A 20,816-nucleotide genomic window follows, 5' to 3' on the forward strand; every position below is an offset into this window, starting at 1 on the left:
TGCCTAGGCCGTCCTCCGTAATGCATCCCCTTCTCTCTCCCAGAGGTCACCGCTGACCTGAATTTTCTAGTTCCTATTCCCTTGCTTTTCTTTACATTTCTGTACATATGTATGTACACACACACACACACACACACACACTCACACACACACTTTATTGAAATCGTATTGTATGTATTCTGGTGGGACTTTGCTTTCTTGGGCCATTATGTTTTCTTAGCTTTCTCCATGCTAATAGTGTAGTTCATTAGTTTTTCCTGCTTATTCTGCTATGTTAATATGCATTCATTTCTTTATAATTCCTGACATATACGTAAGTGGAATTGTTAGATCCTTTGGTATGTTTCAGTGTATTAAATAATGCAAAATTATTTTCCAAGAAGAATTGTATGTAACATTGTATAATCCACCAGCGGACAATGAAAGTCCCCTTCACTCCACACTCACATCCAGTGCTTGGTATTCTCAGACTATTTGATCTTTGCAAGTCTGGTGAGCATTAAATGGTATCTTGTGGCTGTGTACGTTTGATTATAAGATATACATCAGAAAGTACATGGACTCCATGTGCAGTTCGGTGAAACCTCTAAGATTTATCCATGTCATGGTTCTCTAATATCCCATTGAATGAATATACTACTTTTGGGTTCTTTCCACTGTGGGGTTTTTGTAAATGAGGCGGCTGTGAACGTCACTGTGCAGGCATCCTGCCTCACAGATGCAGGCATTTCTCCAGGTTATGTGAGTAGGAGTGGCATTGCTGGGTTCAGGGTATGCGTTTTCAGCCCACAGCGTGACTTGTTCAGCGTGGGTCCTGATTCACGTCCCACCAGGTCTGTGTGGGGGTTCCCACGGCACCACATCTGCGTCACACGTGAGATTTCCAGATGTTTTAAATGTCAATTTGATGTTTACAAAACAATGTTTCGCTTGTGATTTTAATTGCATTTTAATGGATTACTGGTGAAATTGAACATCTTTTTTTCATTGTTTATTGGTCATTTGTTTCATTTTCTGTGAAATGCTTTTCATGTCTTTTGCCTCCATTTTTCTTCTGGATTGATTGACCGTTTCTTATATATTTTTATATATGTTCTTTATGGGTGCTAATCTTTTATCAGTTAATCCTTTGTCAGTAATTAATAATTGTTGGAAATATGTTCCCCCAGTTTGTGGCTCACCATTTTACTCTCGTCTTGATGTCAGTTTTTTTGTTTGTTTGACAAACAGAAGTTATTAATTTTAATTTAGTCAAATATACCAATCTTTGGTGGTTTACCCCAAGGTTCTGCAAACTAAGGCCCGTGGGTCAAATCAGGCTCATGGCCTGTTTCTGTGAATAAAGTTTTATTGGGATATAGAAATGCCTGTTCTTTCACATGTCGTCTGTGACCGCTTTCCCGTCACGTGGCAGAGCTGAGCAGCTGCAGGAGAGACCACAGGGCTCCAAAAGCCTAAAATATTTACTGTCTGCCCTTCACAGAAAATGTTTGCTATCCTCTGTTTACCCTAAGATCATAAAGATCGTCTGCTTTTCTATAAAAGTTGTTCTCTGATGCATTTCTGCCAAACAGGAGCGTAGCCTCTTCTTTGAAGCTTTGCGCTTTTTCTCTTTGCTGGTAAACTTTCTCATGGGCATCGTTTTCCAGATTAGAAAAGAGTTGCAAACTAGCAACCACATCCTAATTCTAGTTATAAACAAATTTTGTTTGTTACAAACATTTAAAAAAGTAATTGAAGACATTTAAAGTCAAACTTTACGTAAATATTTGAGTTTCTTATTTCCTATAAAAAATTAAAAGTTCTGAGCGTCTTGGCCTGCATTTGACAATGGTGACGTTCTAGAGTGTGGTGGCAGCTGCTGCCTCCCACGGATGAGCCTGCCCTCTACAGTTTGCTGTAGTACCCATCCTCATCCTCCCTCCTTCCGAGCCCATTAGTGAGTGCATTATTTCGTTGTCTAGTAAATTATTTGATTGATTGTCTAGTGCTAAACTAGCCTTGCATCTCTGAGGTAAACTTGCTTGGTCATGATACAGTATCATTTTTACATATTGCTGGATTTGATGTGCTAATATTTTATTCAGGACCTGCGTGTCTGTGTTCATGAGGGAGATGAGTCTATTATTTTTAGTGTGTATATAACGTCGTTGTCGTCAGGTTTTGATACTAGGGCTGTGCTGTCCTTATAAAATTTGTAGGGAAATACTCCTTTTTTCTACTTTTGTGAAAGAGTTTGTGTAAGATTAGTGTTGTTTCTTCCTCAGATGTTTGCTAGAATTCACAGTAAAAATTCTGGGTCTGGAATTTTATTTGTGGAAATATTTTTGAAAACAAATTCAGTTTCTTTATTAGATCTAAAGCAATTCAGAATTTCTGTTTCATCTTCTGTCACGCTGGGTAGATTTTATTTTACTTTTTTCAAGGAATTTGTCCATTTCATCTAAGTTGTCAACTTTCTTGGCATAAATTTGTTCATAATGTTTCCTTAGTATCCTTCTCATGTCTGTGGAATTTGTAATGAGATCCCCACATTCATTCCTGATGTTGTTGGTACTGGTGTTCTCACTGCGCTTCCTCAGTCTGTTAGGGGTATTTGTTTGTTTGTTTGTTTTTTAAAGATTTTATTGGGGAAGGGAAACAGGACTTTATTGGAGAACAGTGTGTACTTCCAGGACTTTTCTCCAGTCAAGTTGTTGTCCTTTCAGTCTTAGTTGTGGAGGGCGCAGCTCAGCTCCAGGTCCAGTTGCCGTTGCTAGTTGCAGGGGGCACAGCCCACCATCCCTTGTGGGAGTCGAACCGGCAACCTTGTGGTTGAGAGGACGTGCTCCAACCAACTGAGCCATCCGGGAGATCAGCGGCAGCTCAGCTCAAGGTGTCATGTTCAATCTTAGTTGCAGGGGGCAGAGCCCACCATCCCTTGCCGGACTGGAGGAATTCAACAGGCAACCTTGTGGTTAAGAGCCCACTGGCCCATGTGGGAATCGAACCGACAGCCTTCGGCGTTGGAGCATGGAGTTCCAACCGCCTGAGCCACCGGGCCGGCCCTGGTGAAGGGTTATCAGTTTTTTTTATCTTTTTCAAGAATCATCTGTGGTGTTGTTAATTTTCCCATTGTCTATTCATTTTCTATTTCATTGATGTCTTTGTTGTGTCCTCTCTTCTACTTTCTTTGGGTAGACTTTGTACTTCTTTTTCCTTTTTTTTTTCTATATTCAAATATAATGTACATATTTATCTTAATCCTTCAGTAAATTCTAATACACCGTTAAATTCTGATGGTGATGTGGAGAATAAAGGATGTGTCAGTAACTGAACATAAGGCACGTCTCATATTTACCTCTCCACTGATGTTCAGGGAGAAGATACTATTTTTTTTTTAATTAAATTTATTGGGGTGACATTTGTTAGTAAAATTACATAGATTTCAGGTGTACAATTCTGTATTACATCATCTATAAATCCCATGGTGTGTTCACCACCCAGAGTCAGTTCTCCTTCCATCACCATATATTTGATCCCCCTTACCCTCATCTCCCACCCCCCACCCCCCTCACTTTTCAGCTTCTATGATTACCCCAATCTCTGGTTCTTTAGGCACATTGTGTATGTTTTCTCTTGGCGTTTCAGCCACCCCTCATTGAACCTGCATTCGTTCTGCACTGTTTCCTCCTTCCCAGTGTGGACTCTCCTCACGAATCTGCTTCCTTTGTTGATCCTCTAGAGCCTCCAGCTTGTCTTTTCTGTTGTTCCTGAGTTCATAGTTGTTATCCACAGGAGGTTTGCCTGGGAGGTTACACCTCAGCCATACAGAAAGTAGCCCCTCTGTGTAGTAGAGTTAAGACAAAAGTGAAATAGTTCTTACTCATATCATCTATGGCAAAATGGGAGATTGTCTGATTATGATATTTAACTCCAGAAAAAGAATCAGTGTATTTCTCTCAGTTTAACATGTCTGTATCTAAAGCACATAACTTAAGATGCAATTATGAAACAAAACCATAGAAGAATTATGGCTGATATATGAGAAAGACGGATGATTTAAAAAAAATTAAAAAAAAAGCAAAAGGTGTACCCACTGTGTTGTGTTTGTTTTTTCCCCCCAAGTGAAGTTGTTGTCCTATCAATCTTAGTTATGGAGGGTTCTGTTCAGCTTCAAGTTGTTGTTCTTTCAGTCTTAGTTGTGGAGGGTGCAGCTCAGCTCCAGGTCCAGTTGCCGTTGCTAGTTGCAGTGGGCACAGCCCACCATCCCTTGCGGGAGTTGAACTGGGCAACCTTGTGGTTGAGAGGACAAGCTCCAACCAACAACTGAGCCATCCAAGGAGGCAGCTCAGTTGCAGGGGGCAGAGCCCACTGATCCCTTGCGGGACTCGAGGAATTGAACTGAACTGGAAACCTTGTGTTTGAGAGTCCACTGGCCCATGTGGGAATCGAACCAGCAACCTTTGGAGTTAGGAGCATGGAGCTCTAATCTCCTGAGCCACAGGGCCAGCCCTAGGCAGTTGCACTTTTAATTGCTACTTGTTAAAATGGCCTTGTAGGACCACTAACGCCATCTGTTGGCTGATCAAGTGTTTTTCTGCTTGAGCATAGTGATGTTTATGCTGATAAAAAGTTTCATGACTATAAAAAGAGCTACTTCCCCACTAGATTCTTTGGCATCCCAAGAAATGTGGATGTTCTTGCCTTCAAAAAATTTGATATTAAGCTTGTTAATTTGGTAACGTAAGTTATACATTAACAAAAAAAGTTAGTAGAAGAAATGCCACAAGCTGGATTATAAGCAGAAGCTTTAAATGAGCAGCACAGAAAAGAAGTGCTCTGAATTCATAGTAGGGAGAGATAATTGTGAACTCGGGACAGGATGCGGATGGAAGATAGGGCCCCACGCGGGGTCCTGAAGCAGCTCAGGTGAAAGATGGGATGTGGTTGCAGGTAGAGGAAAGAGCATGAGCTCTGGTGTGTGTGTGTGTGTGTGTGTGTGTGTGTGTGTGTGTGTGTGTGTGTGTGTGTGTGTGTTGTGAAATTTGAATTACTGGTGCTTCCCATTTTGTGTGACCCCAAACCACCAAATAGATTAACACTGAGACATTGTAGCCTGACACTGAGGTTTGTGGTTTCCCCATAGGATGTAGAGGAAACATGAAGACAGATACTGTGCAGAGAGTGTGTTTGTATCTGGTTCAGGCAGATTTATTGCATTATTGGTTTCTTCTTAAAGTCATTGTAGAAAGTTCAGTTAACCTGAAATCGCATCTGTTCTTAATTAGGTGCTCTTGACTAATGTAATCTTGCAATTATGTTGGAAAGTCTTGGAGTCCTGATTGGAAATATAGATTGCTTATTTTTTCCCTTTTCCAAACCATGAGGACTTACAATAGTCCCATTATAAACAATACTGAGTACTAAGTGGGGATAAAACAAAAGGAATAGGAAAAATAAAACATGGGAAACTGGTTTAATCTAGGAGTGAGGAAAGGCTTTATAGGCAAGACTAAGTTTCTTAATATATAAAGAGCTCTTACAAATCAATAAGAAAAAGATGGAAAATGTAAGTAGAATGATGATCAGAGGATATCAACAGCCCATTGACAAAAAGGAGTATTTTAAAAATATGGATAGATGCTCAATATTGCTCATAATAAGAGAAATGTAAATGAAAACTATGGTGAAATTTTTACCTGACTGACAGACTAAGATTCAAAAGTCTCCTAACAACACTGTGTTGGCAGGAGTGTGGGGTGGTGCCCACATTCACGTGCTGCCGGGGGGATGGGAACTGGTCCAGTCCTCTGCAGGGCAACTGGGCAGCGTCCACCACAGTTTAAACTGGACGTAACCTTGGACCTGCTGATTCCACTTCTAGATGTTTGCCGAGATGTAGATTGTGCATAAATGAAATGGCACATGTACAAGAATATCCTTAAAGCACTCTTTTTTCATTTTGAAACATTTTATTTTGAAATAACTTCATACTCTACAGAGAATGTGACAAAAATAGTACTCTGGGTTCCCCTCCCCTTCACCAGGTTTCCCCTGACGATATCTTACATAACCGTGGTACAACTATTGACAACTGAAATAACACCGATACAACACTATTAAGGAATCTGCTGATCTGATTCGCATTTCGCCAGTATTCCTGCCGAGGTCCTTTTTCTGGTCCAGGGTCCTCCACTGCGCAGTTGTGTCTCCTCCAGTCTGTGAGGTTCCTCAGTCTGTTTCTCTGGGATCCTGATGCCTTTGAATAGTACTGGCCAGATTTTTTGTTTGTTTGTTTTTTTGTTTTGTTTTTTCTTTTGCATCTCATAAACATAACCTTTTCCAATCTTGTCTGCTTTTTTTTTTTTAAGATTTTATTGGGGAAGGGGAACAGGACTTTATTGGGGAACAGTGTGTACTTCCAGGCATTTTTTTTTTCTCCAAGTCAAGTTGTTGTCCTTTCAGTCTTAGTTGTGGAGGACAGCTCAGCTCCAGGTCCAGTTGCCGTTGCTAGTTGCAGGGGGCACAGCCCACCATCCCTTGCGGGAGTCGAACCGGCAACCTTGTGGTTGAGAGGACATGCTCCAACCAACTGAGCCATCCGGGAGCTCAGCGGCAGCTCAGCTCAAGGTGCCGTGTTCAATTTTTAGTTGCAGGGGGCACTGCTCACCATCCCTTGCAGGACTCGAGGAATTGAACTGGCAACCTTGTGGTTGAGAGCCCACTCTGGCCAGTTTTTTGTTTCGTTTTTCGTTTTTGTTGTGGCCGGTTAATTTTATAGGAGGTCCCTCAATTTGGGTTTGTCTGATGTTTCCTTATGATTAGATGGAGATACATTTTTGGCAACACGACAGAAGGGAGGCCGTGCCCTCTCACCACACCAGACGTTGCAAGGTATTGACTTAGTTACGGGGTATCTGCCACTTTCTCTATACTAAACTTCTGTTATTCGCTTTAAAGTCAGTAAGTGCCTTGTGGGGGATGCTTTTAGATTATGCAAATATTCTGTTTCTGGTGGACGTTTAAACATCCGTCAACAATTTATACCTGTCACAACTGTTACGGTGATTGTCTATTTCCGTCATTCCTTATCAGTTATTAATTGCAATTCTGTAAGAAAGAGGTCCTTTCTCCCTCCATTTATTTATTATTTATTTAACTATGGACTCGTAAATGTCTGTTTTATTAGTCGGTTTACAGTCCATTACCTTAGTATTTTGTTGCTCAGCTTGTCCTAGATTTTGCCGTCGGGAGCCCCTTCCATGTGCAGCCTGTGTCCTCTTGGCGTGCCCCTTCGTTCCTGAGTCCTTCATCACTTTCTGACACCACAAGTGTGTGTTCTCCAGCGGACCTGGTTCCTTTCATTGGAGAATGATGTTTACGGACCAAATGGTGCCAGGGAAGGTGACCACCCACCCGGTTTGCTCAGGACGAAAGTGCTTCTGGGGACCTGGGACTTTCGAGTGGGCAGTTTCGAAACTGTCGTTCTCTTTGGTGCCAGGTGTGCTCAGGGCTACCAGGGTGTCGCCGCCTCTGGGCCTGTGAGTGGGCAGGCCTAGGACATACATGTATGTGCACTCACACACATACATGGACCGCGACATCTCGGACGTGTACGTTCGATTTGTGTGTATTTGAAGAATCATGAGTTCACACTGATGCCTCCAGTTGCCTCCAGTTACACGGTTCCTCTCGGCCTCCCTTCTCCTTATTTGTAACTTTTCTCCTGAGCCAGGATTCACAGGCACTTGCTCTTAGTATGTCCTAGAGCCGTTTCAGGATTGCTGACAATTCCACTGCAGAAATTGTATGCATTCCCTTTGGAGGTTAGCGTCACAATATACAGTCAGAATAGTATGTTCTGAAGTTCCTTAGGCTGATTCTTCTTCCAGGGTGGTTAGGTGGTTCGTGATGCAGCTTTGCACGGTTGTTACTGTTTGTGTTTCATTTGATGTTCCACACACACCCTGGTTGCTCTTAATTATTTAGTTTTTAGGTATGTGAATCATTACCATGGTTATGAGAGTCAGAGATCTGCAAAAAGGTATCCTCAGAAATGTCACATTCCCCTCAGCTCTGCTTCCCAGTTCCCCGTCCCTTATTCTTTCTATCCTGTCCCCACACACCCATATGGATTGAATTGTGTCCCCCCCCCAAAAAAAAAAAGATTGTCAAGTCATAATCCCCAGACCTGCAAATGTGACCTTATTTGCAGATAATCAAGTTGAGATGAGGTCTTTAGGGTGGACGTTAATCCAGTGTGACTGTCCTTATAAAAAGGGGAAATTTGGACACAGAGATAGACACAAGTAGTGAGAAGACAAGGGGACGACACAGGGAGAAGAGGGCCACCCACAAGCCGAGGAGCCACCTGAGGCTTCAGAAGCAGCGAGAGAGGCTCACAGATTCTGGCTCGCAGCCTCGGAAGGAACCAGCCCTGCCAACACTTTGCTTTTGGACTTCTCGCCTCCAGAACTGTGAGATGATACATTTCTATTGTTTAAGCTGCCCAGTCTGTGGTGCTTTGCCAAGCAGCCACGGGAAATTGACACACTCCTTGCAAGCAACCAGTTTCTAATGTTTGAATCGTGTGCCCCCAAAAGATCCGTTCAGGTCCTAACTCCTAGAATCTGTGAATGTGACCTCATTTGGAATAGAGTCTTTGCAGGTGTGGTCAGTTAAGATGAAGTCATATTGTGTTCACGTGAGCCCCAAATCCATGGTAACTGGTGTCCTTATAAGAAGAGGGAAATTTAGATACAGAGGATATATGCACAGGAAAGAGAAGACTGTGATGACAGAGGCGGAGATGGGACTGAGCCAAGGACGTCAAGGATGGCCGGCAACACCAGGAGCTGGGGGGGAGGCATGGCCGGACTCTGCCTCAGAGCCAGGAGGATCAGCCCTTCCACACCGTGATCTCGGCCTCTGGCCCCACCACTGAGAGAGAATAAAGCTGTTATTTCTTCCACCCGGTTTGTGGGACTTGGTTACAGCAGCCCCAGGAAACGAAGACGATCTCATTCGTTTCTGGCTTATGCTTCCTGTTTCTTTTGCAGAAACATAGATATTTTCCTGGATTCCCGTCTGTCTCACATGAAGGAGAGCATACAGTAGATAACTCTCTAGCACTTTGGAGCATTATTTGTAACAGCCCAAGCCTGGGCGCAGTTTAAACATCCATCGATTAAGCACTAGTTGAATACTTTTCTATTATAGTGGAATGTTCCGTGTTTGTTAAAAAGAAGCAGCAGCTCTGTATGTACTGATTTGGAATGACCTCTATGATGCGTTCCTGATTAAAATATTTATATGTGCAAGACTGGGAATAGGAAAAGTATACCGGCCATAAATCAAGCATATACCCCACTGTCATCTGGGGGTTTAGAACAGGTAGTTTAGGGGGGGTCTCAAAATACTGAGCCGTTAGCCTCTGAATTTTTGTTTTCACATGATTTCTGGTTTCCTTCGGAGTAGAGATGGGTTTTTTTAGCTGAGAGGGGCAATGGAGGAATGCACCCTGTTCTTTTCTGAGGGACCGAACGACAGATGGCAAGGAAAGGACTGTTAGCAGAACACGGTGGGACAGGAAGTGAGGTAAAGGACCAGTTGAGTAAATTCTGCTGCTTTTATGCAAATGGAGTGGACCAGGGGCAGTTTACTCCGAACAAAATTCACCAACGAGGAAACTCAGCATCTCTTCTTGAGGGTGTAATGTGTTGTCTAATGTTTCGGGGGGGTGTGAACAGGAATTTAGGAAGCGCTCCCTATGTGACAAGACCAAGCTTGATGGCATAGGGAGAGAGGGGTGAGGGCACCCCAGTGTTGGTGACCATACAAGGGCCATGAGGGGTGTTGGGCTGGGGCTTCCAGAAGGGGTAGGTTTCCGGTGGTTTGGGGGGTGGTTTGGTGGAGGGTCTGGAGTACCCGCCGAAGCGTTTAGAGCTGCCGAGGCTGCGTTCAGGAATAAGTTCTCCAAAATTGGAGAAATAAAATGAGTTGGTGTCAGAAGAATATGTAGGATTTGAGGGATGGACCAGAGAGAATAGAACTTCCGGAGACTAAGCTCGAAGGATGCAGGGAGAAGGGACTAGACGGGAGGACCGCGGGGCTGGAGGTGGGGCAGGGACCGGGGAAGTGTTCGTGCGTGTCGCTGCTGGAGGAAGACCCCTGAAGGCCGCACCTCTGTCCATTCGTGTGGCAGCCGGGGGCACGTGCTAGGAGGAGGAGAAGATGAGAGAATGTGTGAGGTGCTTCCAGCATCTGTGGAAGCTGCTCACGTGGAGATGGCAGCACCCGCCAGTCTGTGACGGCCACGGCTGCTCTTCTGTCTCCTGAGGACTCCATCCTCCTCCTCCTGGTGGCCCAGACCCTTACCCTCCTGTCAGTTCGCCTGGAGGCGCAGTGTTCTTTGTAGAACTCGCATCTAGATCTCATTCTGAGGTGAACCTGGGTCTGACTTCCCTCAAACTTCTCTCCTTTATCCCGCTCACTGCTTTCGTCCCTGATCGCTAACGTGCTTTAACGCCCAGGGACCCCCACCTTTGGCGGAGAGCCTGCGTGTGTCTCCAGATGTGTCTGAGCGCTGTCCCCGGTGGGAAGGCCACGTGGGAGCTCGCATATGGTCTCCTTGTGCCAGGGGGCCGGCTGGGAGCACAGGGGCGTCAGCACCCCTGGCCTGGTGCTGTTCGCCCAACCCTCTAAATACCGGAAGAAACACCCTGGTTTTGTTTCTTGGTTTTCAGCTGTATGGATAAAGTGAACACTGCAGTTAGGCAGAGAATTAGGTCTTTAGACTGTTTGGACATTGAGTGTTTTCTGAGTTGGGATAGATGTTTTTAAGGTATTCTGCCTAGAGATAAAGGCTAACATCATGTTATTTATAAATACAGGATACGCTTACCGAAAAGGCAAGTTTTTACACCTCGTGGGCCTGTAGAAGTCACTCTGTTGCGTTTTAAAGGCATCAGGGTATTTCTGGGCATCCGGAATCACTCCTTTCTGTCTGGTCCGCATGTGTACTCCACACCAGACAAGCACAGTTCAGTGACGTCTAGACTCGCCCGCGGAGGGGCTTGCATGTCTGACCTGTACCCTTGAAAGCATCGGGCGTGAAGCACGTACTCACGGAGGCCGGTCCCCAGGCTGGCGGTCGGTCTGGAGTTGGTGCGTGCCACTGTCCCGAGGGGCTGCTAGGAAAGTTGGTTCCTGCCGGGTGCAGGGTCGGTCCTGCATGTGTTTGTAGCACGTGAAGGCAGAGGATGTGTCTGTCAGCCAGGCTGCGGGCAGCAGTGTCAAATGGACAGGTTTCCTGCCTTCCCTCGCAATGGTTCCTGGGTCCTCTCTGCTGAGCAGGTAACAGAAAACAAACGTGAGAGACTGTGACTCCCCTTCCTGGTTACGGGGAGAAGAGATCACTTGCTAGTTTTGGTTTTTACACCAGTTTTTAAAAACTGAGTTTGGGACAGAAAAAGGAAAAAAAAGAATCAACAAAGATTCTTTAGAAGATGATGAGACAGAATATTAATATTTTAAAATTTGGATCCCTTTTAGGGGCATATTTTTTTCTCCTTTTTTTTTTTCATGGCAGTTACACAGTAAGTTAGGCTGGGCTGTCGTTATTCAGGCTCCTGTGGTGACAGTGGGCATTGAGGGGTGAGGGATGTTTGAGTTTTGGGGGAGTTTATACGAGATCTCACCGTGGGAAGTGGCATCAGGTGGCCCTGGCTGCTTTGCCTGAGTTCTGGTACTTTCTTAGTATTGGACATATGTGAGGATGTTACACAATATGTCTGTGAACGAACAAATGTGGTATCCTTTTCCTGGTAACTCTCCTTTGTGCATGTTTGTCTTTTCAGGAAAGCCAGCTCTATGTCCTTGGAGGGCCCCAGTCCAGTGCAGAAGCCCCAGGCGAAACCTGGCTTCGAGCTTCCTCGTTGGCCGGCCATTCAGCTCACAGGCTGCTGAGAACCCCGAGGAGGGGTCCCTTCACTCCATCATCAGCAGCACGGAGACCGTGCAGGGTGCGTGGCCGCGCTGCCGTCTGGGAAGGCTTAGCTGTGGCTGCCTCTCCAGGGCAGGTTTTTGAGGTAGAAGCAATGATTGATGGAGCCATCCGCTCACTTCAGACGCAGGAAGGTCTCGGCTGGAGGGAGGGTTCCCCAAAACAATGAACGTATCCTGCGCTTCCGTCTTCCCAAGGAACTTCTGACTTCCAGCCTGGTGTGTCTTGCCCCCTCTGCTGGTCACCAGTGAGTTCGCGGCGGGCCACCTTCTAAGTGGTGATTCATAGCACATCTGCTAATAATCATGGAAGAGGACGGAAACTCAGCATTGGCCCTGCCAACGCGGGAGCGCACGCTATAGTTGTCCTTTCAGTCCTAAGAAGTAGCGAGAAGCAGTCTCGAGCCAGTCCCAAAGTGGGTACAGTTCTGGCTTTCAAATGAGACGACGGTAGATTCTGTGAGTTTTAGGTTAAGTAGAGAGTGAAGTTTTCTTGTTTTGCTTTCTAAGTAATCAATTTAGAAACCACTGTTCTAAGGATAGAATCTAGCTGCTGGCTTATGGAACCAGCTTGATTCTCAGGACTGGACACTTTGGGAAGTGCCGGCCTCCGCAGTCCCGTGAGGATCCCAGAACCCAGGCATGCGGCCTCGTTGGCCAGAGGCGGGTGAGAGCTGTGCTCCCCCTTCACCCCTCTCTGTGGAGAGAGAGGGGAACCACTGGGTTTGTTTTGCTCCTAAACCTCCTGCCTGAGAGCCCCAGAGAGTTGGTTTCTTTCTTTTTTGTTCACTCCTTTGAAAAATGTTTAAAACTCATTACCGTAAGCTTTTTTTGAATGTTACCTAATGTAGTCGTGCACGAAAATAGAAATTTATTGGTTGTGTCTGTGATTCATTACTAGGTTCCGTTTCCAAACATGAGTTCCAGGCAGAGACAAAGAAGCTTCTGGACATTGTTGCCCGTTCCTTGTACTCAGAGAAAGAGGTGCGGTACCTATTAATCACTCCAGCACTAGCAAGGTTTCTTTTGGCAAAACTGTGTTGATACTGTTCTGGGGGAACGCCAGATAGTATGTTAGCTGTGAAAATGCATTGCATTTGGGCAGGTCCTGAGTTTAGCTACCAGCAGGAGTATTTTCACCAAAATCTATTTGGGTTTCCTACATAAATATATCCAGATGATTCTTTGAGCCAGATTGACGCTGGGAATTCATGAATTTTACTGGTAATTTTAAAGTCCCCAGACATTGGTGCAGGGACCCTTTTGAGGTTCCTTTCTATGGGGGCATAACCACCCATAGTCTAGTGGGTATCACGCTGGAAGAGGAAGATCCCTGTGCCCTCGGGAGCAGAGCAGGGAGGGGCTACCAGGGTCCTCTTGGAGGAGATGAAAACTCATCTGGGGGTGAAGGCTGTGGAAAAAGCAGAGAACAAATGAGCCATCGATGTTTCTGTGCTCATTATTGCTAGAATGCAAGCACCAAATTCCAAAGTTAAAAGGGACTTTTCAGGAAGTATTTCCAGGTTCCATTTAATATTACTATATTCACGTATCCCTCTGACAGCCAGCTCTTGTTCCCTTGGGGTCAGATCAGCCCACTTCCTCCCCTCTCTTACCTGTGTGCTGGTCTCACTGTAGGTGGAAGGCCTGTTTGAGGTAAAGGTGCTTTTCAGACACTGGCAGGTAAATGCGCCCGTGGCCTTTTTTCCTCCTGAACAGGGTAGGTCTGGTTTTTGATGGTCCCACAGACTAAAGGAAGCCAGAGAGTCCTTTTTCATGGAGTAGGAGAAAGAGACGTTTGGGAAATATTTTGTAAGAGTTGGGAAAGAAGTAGTTTCTCACAGTGTTCTTTTTAAAGTTTGAGTTTACTGAACAGATTGACAGCTAACTTCAGGCTTGATTTTTCGGGAGGGAACAGTAGAGTCAGCGTTTGCTACACAAAGCGTGCCAGGGAGAAGTGATCGCCTTGAACCATTCCCTGACCTGCCCTGGAGAAACTGCCTTTCAGTAGAGTGGAAAGTCTTTACGGTTAAAAATTCTCCCCTGACTTTTAGCAGTTGCTGCAAATGCTGTTAACCAAACAGATCCTGCAGTGTTAGCATCTTATTTCCATTTATGTAGGTGTTTATACGGGAGCTGATTTCCAATGCCAGTGACGCCTTGGAAAAACTGCGTCACAAGCTGGTGTCTGAAGGCCAAACGCTGCCAGAAATGGAGATTCACTTGCAGACCGATGCTGAGAAAGGCACCATCACGATCCAGGTACCGCCTCCTGTGTCCTCAGGCAGCACGCATCCCTGCCTCTCGTTCTGGTGTCAGCACTAGTCACAGAGGTGACCAGGCAGGGCCCATGGGCAGCAGCCCTCTCCACACGCTGGGACAGAGGAGATGGAACTGCCGTTTTGTTACGTCTCTAGGCCCCAAATGACGTGCTGACCATCTTTACTGTTAAAATAACTCTTGTTTTAGGGGTGCCCGGGTTGCTCAGTTGGTTAGAGCTTGAGCTCTGAACAACAGGGTTACTGGTTTGATTCGCACATGGGCCAGTGAGCTGCCGCTGAGCTTCCAGAGGGTCAGCTGGGTGGCTCAGTTGGTTAGAGCACGAGCTCTCAACAACAAGGTTGCCGGTTCAATTCCCACATGGGATGGTGGGCTGCGCCCCCTGCAACTAAAGATGTAAATGGCAACTGGACTTGGAGCTGAGCTGCACCCTCCACAACTAGATTAAAAGACAGCGACTTGGAGCTGATGGGCCCTAGAGAAACACACTGTTCCCCAATATTCCCCAATTAAAAAATTAATAACTTTTGTTTTAATATACTATGAAAATACTTGGTCAATATAGAAAATTTGGAAAATACAAATAAGTAGAAAAGAAAATTTAAAATCACCACATCCCTCTAAGATAACTACTGTTAACATTTTAGCATCTGTTCATCTGTTTTTGGTGTTGATGCATTTATTTATATATCTAAACGATTTTAAACTATAATTTTTTAAGGTACTCTTCATATTTTTCACTGTACTTTCTCCTTGAAATGCATATTTCCCTGTGACTAAATATCTGTGGTACCTTTTTACTCTCAGCCTGCTGTTCAGATGAACAGTTTTGCTTAGACAAAGCAATACTGTTGCTTGCTGTTGTGACCTGTAGAAAATGTTCTGGTCAGAAAGTTAGAAAGGCTAAGGGGCTCCATTCATCACAGTGGCTGGAGGGGGACATTATGTTCCCGAGACAGCTGCTTCAGGGCCTGTGTTCCCAGGGTCATGGGTAGAAGTGTGGGTGTGCTTCTCTGTGGGGGTGGCAGGGTTTGCCTCAGTGGGGTTCTGAGTGGGTATTTTTCGTTCAGGCTTCCTGCCTCCACCAAGTCCACTGGTTTAACTGCTCAGGGTGTCTCTTGTGCTCGCTTGTGCACTAATTCTCTGGTCTGTGTATATGTGTGCCTTTCTTTGTTGTTGTTTTATAAACTTTATTGAGGTGTATTTTACATACAGTAAAATTCTCCAAGTTTAAGTGTACAATTCAGTGACTGTTGACCAGTGTACACTTTCCTGTAACCACTCAGACGATCATGGTGTCATCAACCCCCCTTCTCTACTCCCAGCAACTACTGATTCTGTCGCTAGGATTTTGTATTTTTTAGGGTTTCATAGAAACAGAATCACACAGTAGGTAGTCTTTTCTGTCTGATTTCTTTCACTTAGTGTAATGCTTTTAGGTAAGTCCACACTGTTGCATGTATCAGTCGTTTGTTCCTTTCTGTCATGGAGCAGTATTCCACTGGATGGAGCAGTATTTGGGTTGTTTCCAGTTGGGGGATGTTAGGAATACAGCTGCTGTGAACGTTTGCGTTGAAGTCTTCGTGTGGACTTATGCTTTCATTTCTCTTGGGTAAATTAGGAGTGGGATTGCTGGGTTCTAAGGTGAGTCTTTAACTTTATAAAAAACTGCCAAATTTATCCAAAGTGGGTGTCCCATTTTGTATTCCTGCTGGCCGTGTATGAGACGTCCAGTTGTTCCACATCAGGCCAGCACCTGTTATTGCCGGTCCTTTTAATTTTAGCTGTTCTAGAGGGTATCTCTTTGTGGTTTCAATTTGCATTTCTCTAACATTAATGCTATTGACCACCTTTTCATGTATTTATTTGCCATTTGTATATCTTCTTTGAAATGTCTATTCAGATTCTTCTGCTCATTTTTAATCAGGTTGCTCATCTTTACTGAGTTGTAAGAGTTGTTTATGGAGATGGTAGTCCTACATCAGAAATACATTTTGCAAATATTTTCTTGCCTTTTTATTTTATTAGCGGTAGCTTTTGAAAAGCAAAAGTTTTTTATTTTTATAAAGTCTAGTTTATCACTTTTTTCTTTAATGCTTCATGCTTTTAGTGACCTAACAAATATCTTCTTTTTCCAAAGTGATAAAGATTTTCTCCTGTATTTTCCTCTAGAAATGTTATAGTCTTAACTCTTCCATTTGGGTCTGTGATTCATTTGTGTGTAAGGTCAGGTTGAGATTTGTTTTTTTGCATGTGGCTAGCCAGTGTTTCAGCACGTTTATTTTTCCTATCTCCATCGAATTATCTTGGAACCTTTGTCAAACGTCAAGTGGCACTGTCTGTGCAGCTTTGTTTCTCGATCAGTTTTGTCTCTTTGGTTTATATGTCTATCCTCTAGTGAGGTTTTCTCCAGTGAGGCCTGGCTGATGTGAGCAGAATAAGTCTTTTCTGACAACCACATGGTATTACTTGCTGGGCCCTGCCTGGCAAATATAATTAATGCCACTTGCTGTCCATACACCTCGTGCCACCTCCCTAGGTGCTGGTGCTTTGGCGCTTAGTGTGTCTTTCTCCTCAGGACACTGGCATCGGGATGACACAGGAAGAGTTGGTGTCCAACCTGGGAACAATCGCCAGGTCGGGGTCAAAGGTAAGCCCCCCACTTCCCCTCTCTCCCTCTCCTGGAAAAGCAGCTCCCATTGGAGAGGGTGGTGGGTCCCGGCACTCTGGACGTCACCTTCAGTAGGAATGTTCTCAGGTGCGAGCTCTGTGTTGGCGCTCTGGGAACACCGTGTGACATGATTTCACTGTGCCGTCACGGGGACCTCTGAGGAAGTTTCTGTGACTTTATAGATTGAAAGGCTAAATAAGTGCTTTGCCCAGTGCGGGAAATTGGCCGAGCCTGGGTTCAAAGTCCGTCCTTCTGAGTCTGGAACATGTCCTTCTGCCTCCTGGTGCTTTTCTCCAAGTCATTTCTCAGCGCTTGTTTGCGCTGCGTAGGCTTGAGGCACAAAGGGGCAGCAGAAATAATGTCCTTCTTCCCCTTGGACAACACAGTTTGCCCCATGGTTCTTCAGAACTCCTCCGTGGAGGCAGCAGCCTTTGGGGGGTGGTTGCTGGTGGGACTGGAAGCCTCACAAGGGAGGCAAGTGGTGGTCAGGGTGTCCACAGCGCCTGTGCCAGCCCGAGACTAAGGCCGGTGGCCCTCAACTGCCTTCGTGCCTCTGCTTGGTGACCAAATAAATGCTTTTTGTTTGTTTCTGTGGGCCCACCTGGTGCCTAAAATGGCAGTTTATACCAAGTGCTTGAAAATCACTTAATTGTTGGTCCAAAGCGATTCCCAGAATTTTCTACTTTTAGAAACTTGCTTTTTCTTCCCATTACGTTTTTTGTTATGTTTTTATCAAGGAAAGTCTGTGCTGTCTCATACAGTAGCCACTAGCTACATGTGGCTGTTCGAATTGAAATTAATTAAAGTTAAATACAATTTAAAATTTAATTCCGCAGTAGCACTGGCCACATGTGGTTCAAGTGCTCGGCAGCTCAATGAGCTCAGCAGCTACCGTATTGGACCGTACAGGACATTTCCATCGTCGCGGAACATCCCGTCGGACAGTGTTCATAGCAACGAATGGGTTCATTTTACTTGACCTTTTGTCTTAGGACCTTTGCTAGCATGAGTTGTAATACCTAAGTGCCGTGTGATACTCTGCAAAGCGTGTGCTTGGTGTGTACCACTCCTACGGCGCTCACAGTCTAGGCAACGCCCGAAAGACACATTTAGGTGTCTCCTCCCTTCACGAATTGAGCTTCAGGGGCCATCCCAGCGGAGAAGCCGCCACCCGGGGACTCACACTGCCGCCTCCTCACACCGCGGTGTTTGACCCGCAAGCCCACAGCTCACAGGCAGGGTTACGAGCCTGTGATTCACATACAGACCCAGGTCCCCCGCTGCCCAGCTGGGGTCTTTGGCAAGTCACCTTACCGCTCTGTGCCGTTGTTCTGTGCGGAAAACGGGGTGGGAAAGTAGTGCGGTTGGGGATTAAATGCGATCTTAGCCTGTGCTAGAGGAACACACACAGGGAGTCACAAATGGCAGTTCTCTCTGGGGAAGGGACGCCCTCCATGTGACCAGCCTTTGCCCTGCAGGCCTTTCTGGACGCGCTGCAGAACCAGGCGGAGGCCAGCAGCAAGATCATTGGCCAGTTTGGAGTGGGTTTCTACTCGGCTTTCATGGTGGCTGACAGAGTCGAGGTCTATTCCCGCTCGGCCGGCCCGGGCAGCCCTGGTTACCAGTGGCTTTCAGATGGGTAAGTGTGAACCCCCATGTCACACACATGGTGCGTGACCCTGCCCAGGGCCGTATAGGATCTGTCACCAGTGATGTGTGCAGCCCACTTTCCCTCTCCCGTGTGTCGTAGCTCCGGGGCGTTTGAAATCGCGGAAGCCTCAGGAGTTCGAACTGGAACCAAAATCATCATGCACCTCAAGTCAGACTGCAGAGAGTTCGCCAGCGAGGCCCGGGTTCGAGGTGAGTGTGGCCCGTGGCACCAGCTCAGCCAGACACCTCCTGCTGGCATGTTTTAGGAGATTCCATAAGGTTGGGAGTGTGTTGGGGACCCAGGGACAGAGCTGGGGGACCCGGGGGAGCTTCCCGGGGTGGCCGCCCAGGCCCAACAGGGACAGAATCCCTCCTGGCTCGTGTGGAACCAGGAGCTGAGGTGTAGCCTCTAAACTGTCGACAAAGTCAGCTTTGTTCTCTCTTCATCCCTTTGGGCAGCGCTTTGTCTTCTTCACCTGGGGTCACACACAGTCCTTTCGTCACCTGCCTTTGTTGTCAAATGTCGCCGTCCCCGCCACCCCCACCGGCCTGCCCGAGCCCAGGCTTCACCGAGAACCAGAGCGGGTGCTTCTGTGTGGTGGTCTTTTCTGTCCATGTTTTATTAAATGCTTATCGAAGGTGCCAAGTGCCTTCCAGGATTCACTGTTAGTTCATAAAACCATATGTATGTCACTAAGAATGCGACATGGTCTCATGGTGGCCTGGTCCATGAGACGTCTGGTTCCGGTTCAGTTTTGCTCAGTGCGTGCAGGCAGGATGTGCCCCTGCTGTGCCCTGGCTTCCCACGTGTGACATGGGCATGACACTGACAAGTCTCCAGAAGCTCCCTATAGTCATCGTTGTTTTTCTTCTTCCAGACGTGGTGACAAAGTACAGTAACTTCGTCAGCTTCCCCTTGTACCTCAATGGAAAGCTCATTAATACCTTGCAGGTGAGACCCCCCCGCTCCCATGGCCTGCAGGCTCGGGCAGCCATGGAGGCCAGCTGATGCGTTCCAGGGCTGCGTGGGCAGAGGTGGGGCTGGGTGACACTATCAAAATCCCAGGACGAGGTGTTCTTTGTGGAGAGGTGAGATAGTGATGCAGGCACGGCCCCGCCCCCTCCACACCTCACCCGCATGCACCAGCTGTAACACACACACCACAGTTCACCTTTTACAGTGTACAGGTCAGTGGTCTTTAGTGTATTCACACTCATGCACACATCACCACAGTTAATTCTATAACATTTTCTTCACTCCAAAAAGAAACTCCCCATCAGCTGTCACGCCCGTTTCCCTCCCCCCAACCCTGGCAACCAGTCTCTGCTTCCTGTCTCTATGGATTGGCCACTTCTGGACATTTCACACCAGCGTGGCCTTTGTGTCCGGCCTCGTACCACAGTGCCTTCAAGGTGCAGCCACGTGTAGCACGTATCAGTGCTGCCTTCCTTTGTATGGCTGAATGATAGTCCATCGAAGGCTGGGCCCTGTTTCTTTATCCCTTTGCCCGTTGGTCTCCAGATTCGTGATGTCTTGTGGGCTCGTCCAGATGCTGCCTGCTGGTTGGCCCTTTTGGACACACTACACTGGGAGGAGGCACTTATTCTCAGAGCCCTTGTGTGGCTCTCCGTGACCCCCACCCCCATCGTTCTGGGCTACCCCTTCCCCCAGCACTGGAGCTGGTGGGACTGGAGGCAGAGGGAGGGGCTCGTGCTTGAGGCCACCGCCCTAGTCTGTCCCAGGAGGCCAGTCCCTGGCCCACCAGCACCCAGGCGCCACAAGGCCAGCAGCTCAACTCCAGGTGCGGTTGGGGGGCTGCGACTGAAACATAACATGCCCCGTGGATCTCCATTCCAGGCCGTCTGGATGATGGACCCAAAGGACGTGGGCGAGTGGCAGCACGAGGAGTTCTACCGCTACATTGCACAGGCCCACGACAAGCCCCGCTACACCCTGCACTACAAGACAGACGCCCCTCTCAACATCCGCAGCATCTTCTATGTGCCGGACATGGTGAGCACGGGGGCTCGTCGGCTGCTCCCTGAGCTGGGGACGTCCCCCACCACGACCATTTGCCATCACCAGAGGCACCTTCCCCGAATGGTGACAATGGTGACAGTTTAGCAAAACATCACAAAACTGAAGTTGGCAACATCATAGTGAAAGAAAAGCCTGTGCCTCTGGGTGGGTGAGCGCAGAGTGTTAAGGCAGGGAGTGTTTTTACAGGGC

The 20,816-nt window shown here is 46.6% G+C and overlaps 1 protein-coding gene across 1 annotated transcript in view; it reads left to right on the forward strand.

Annotated features, from left to right (window-relative positions):
* The first annotated feature begins 14,196 nt into the window (after positions 1-14,196).
* LOC109442785 (CREB-binding protein-like) overlaps positions 14,197-20,816 on the forward strand; it is a 30,864-nt gene continuing 24,244 nt past the window's right edge. The window contains 6 exon segments of the mRNA XM_088801503.1: positions 14,197-14,247; positions 16,844-16,915; positions 18,415-18,575; positions 18,687-18,796; positions 19,465-19,538; positions 20,445-20,600. Coding sequence (XP_088657629.1) covers positions 14,197-14,247; positions 16,844-16,915; positions 18,415-18,575; positions 18,687-18,796; positions 19,465-19,538; positions 20,445-20,600 — 624 coding nt within the window.

This window comes from Rhinolophus sinicus, chromosome 10 (genome assembly GCF_057876585.1).
Source record: "Rhinolophus sinicus isolate RSI-liver-muscle chromosome 10, RSI-T2T, whole genome shotgun sequence".
In the NCBI taxonomy this organism is placed as follows: Eukaryota; Metazoa; Chordata; class Mammalia; order Chiroptera; family Rhinolophidae; genus Rhinolophus; species Rhinolophus sinicus.